Raw genomic sequence first — 1176 nt, forward strand, 5'->3', positions numbered from 1 at the left:
CAAGTTTATATTTGTTATTTATTTAATTAGCACGGTGACGTCTTCAGCTCACACTGACCTTGTGACCGAAGCATTTCTCGACGGGGAAGTCGGCATTGTTGGCGATCACACTCTCACTGGGGAGGACGGCGTACGCCACAACTTGGATGTACGGTGCCATGTGAGCAGACACCATCAGGTTAAAGGACACCTCACCCTCATTCACTGAAACAAACAAACCAACTCATATATGAACCACAATCACCTCCATTCATCAATAAAACAGAATTATTTGCTAGCTTTAAAAGGTAATTTCATTCTTTGCTTTACTAACCTGAGTTTTCTTGCACGACGACCCGTCGAACTCCTTGCATGAAGATGACTCCTCGGGATAAGGCCTGCAAAACAATGAATAATGTAGAAAAAAACTCATTTAACAGCAGATTACAGCTGTTTGCTGTTATTAAAGGACAAAACAGTGGGTAACATTTAGGGGGATTAATTGGCAGCAATGGAAAACAATATTCATAACTATGTTTTAATCAGTTGTCTAATCACCTGAAATTAAGAATCGTTATGTTTTATTTAGCTTAGAAAAAGCCATTTATATCTACAAAGGGAGCAGGTCATCTTCCACAGAGCCGCCATCAGAGCCAGATGTCAGTTATCAGATGTAAAAAGTCATTATAAAACCATCTTACCCCCGTCGTCTCTCATATTTCACTCACCAGATACATCACATCCACGGAGCCCTGGGCTTCTCCTACCACAGTGTATTGGATGGTGAACTCTTCTTCTGTGTCACATGGAAGTGGGTTATTATTCAGCTTCAGCTTCAGGGAGCTGACCGTCTGAGTGTGTGGAGTTGAAGGTCGGACCAACGACACGGTGTGATCTCCAGCCTCATAGTACGGCGTTCTGTAACCGGGGTAGCCATATGTCGGCAAGCTGCTGACCTAGATAGAAGAAAAGAAACTCTGTAAAGTATATATAAAGTTTTTACAGCCAAAGTGAATGTTAAGGTTTAGAGATAAGTCAAGCCTCTCCTGTTTGAACACCATGGGAGTATATGAAAACATCAATGGTAGTCAACGGTGAGAGACAAATAATTATTTGATCCTGTTTGAATTGTTCATGAATTACACGTATGATGTTTGTCAATCTAAAAGATAATTTTGCACGTCAAGAGATTTTCAT

At 40.8% G+C, this 1176-nt stretch overlaps 1 protein-coding gene across 1 annotated transcript; it reads right to left on the reverse strand.

Moving 5' to 3' along the window:
* Positions 1-58: 58 nt before the first annotated feature.
* LOC116380951 (ovostatin homolog) lies at positions 59-935 on the reverse strand (the record flags this gene model as incomplete). The annotated part of the gene is made up of 3 exons (XM_031842759.1): positions 59-204; positions 314-377; positions 708-935. Coding segments are annotated over 3 exons (438 nt in total), but the record flags the coding sequence as incomplete, so codon positions are not given.
* Between the last annotated feature and the right edge of the window lie 241 nt (positions 936-1176).

This window comes from Anarrhichthys ocellatus, unplaced genomic scaffold, assembly GCF_004355925.1.
Source record: "Anarrhichthys ocellatus isolate YVR2014 unplaced genomic scaffold, GSC_Weel_1.0 scaffold10055, whole genome shotgun sequence".
Taxonomy (NCBI): Eukaryota; Metazoa; Chordata; class Actinopteri; order Perciformes; family Anarhichadidae; genus Anarrhichthys; species Anarrhichthys ocellatus.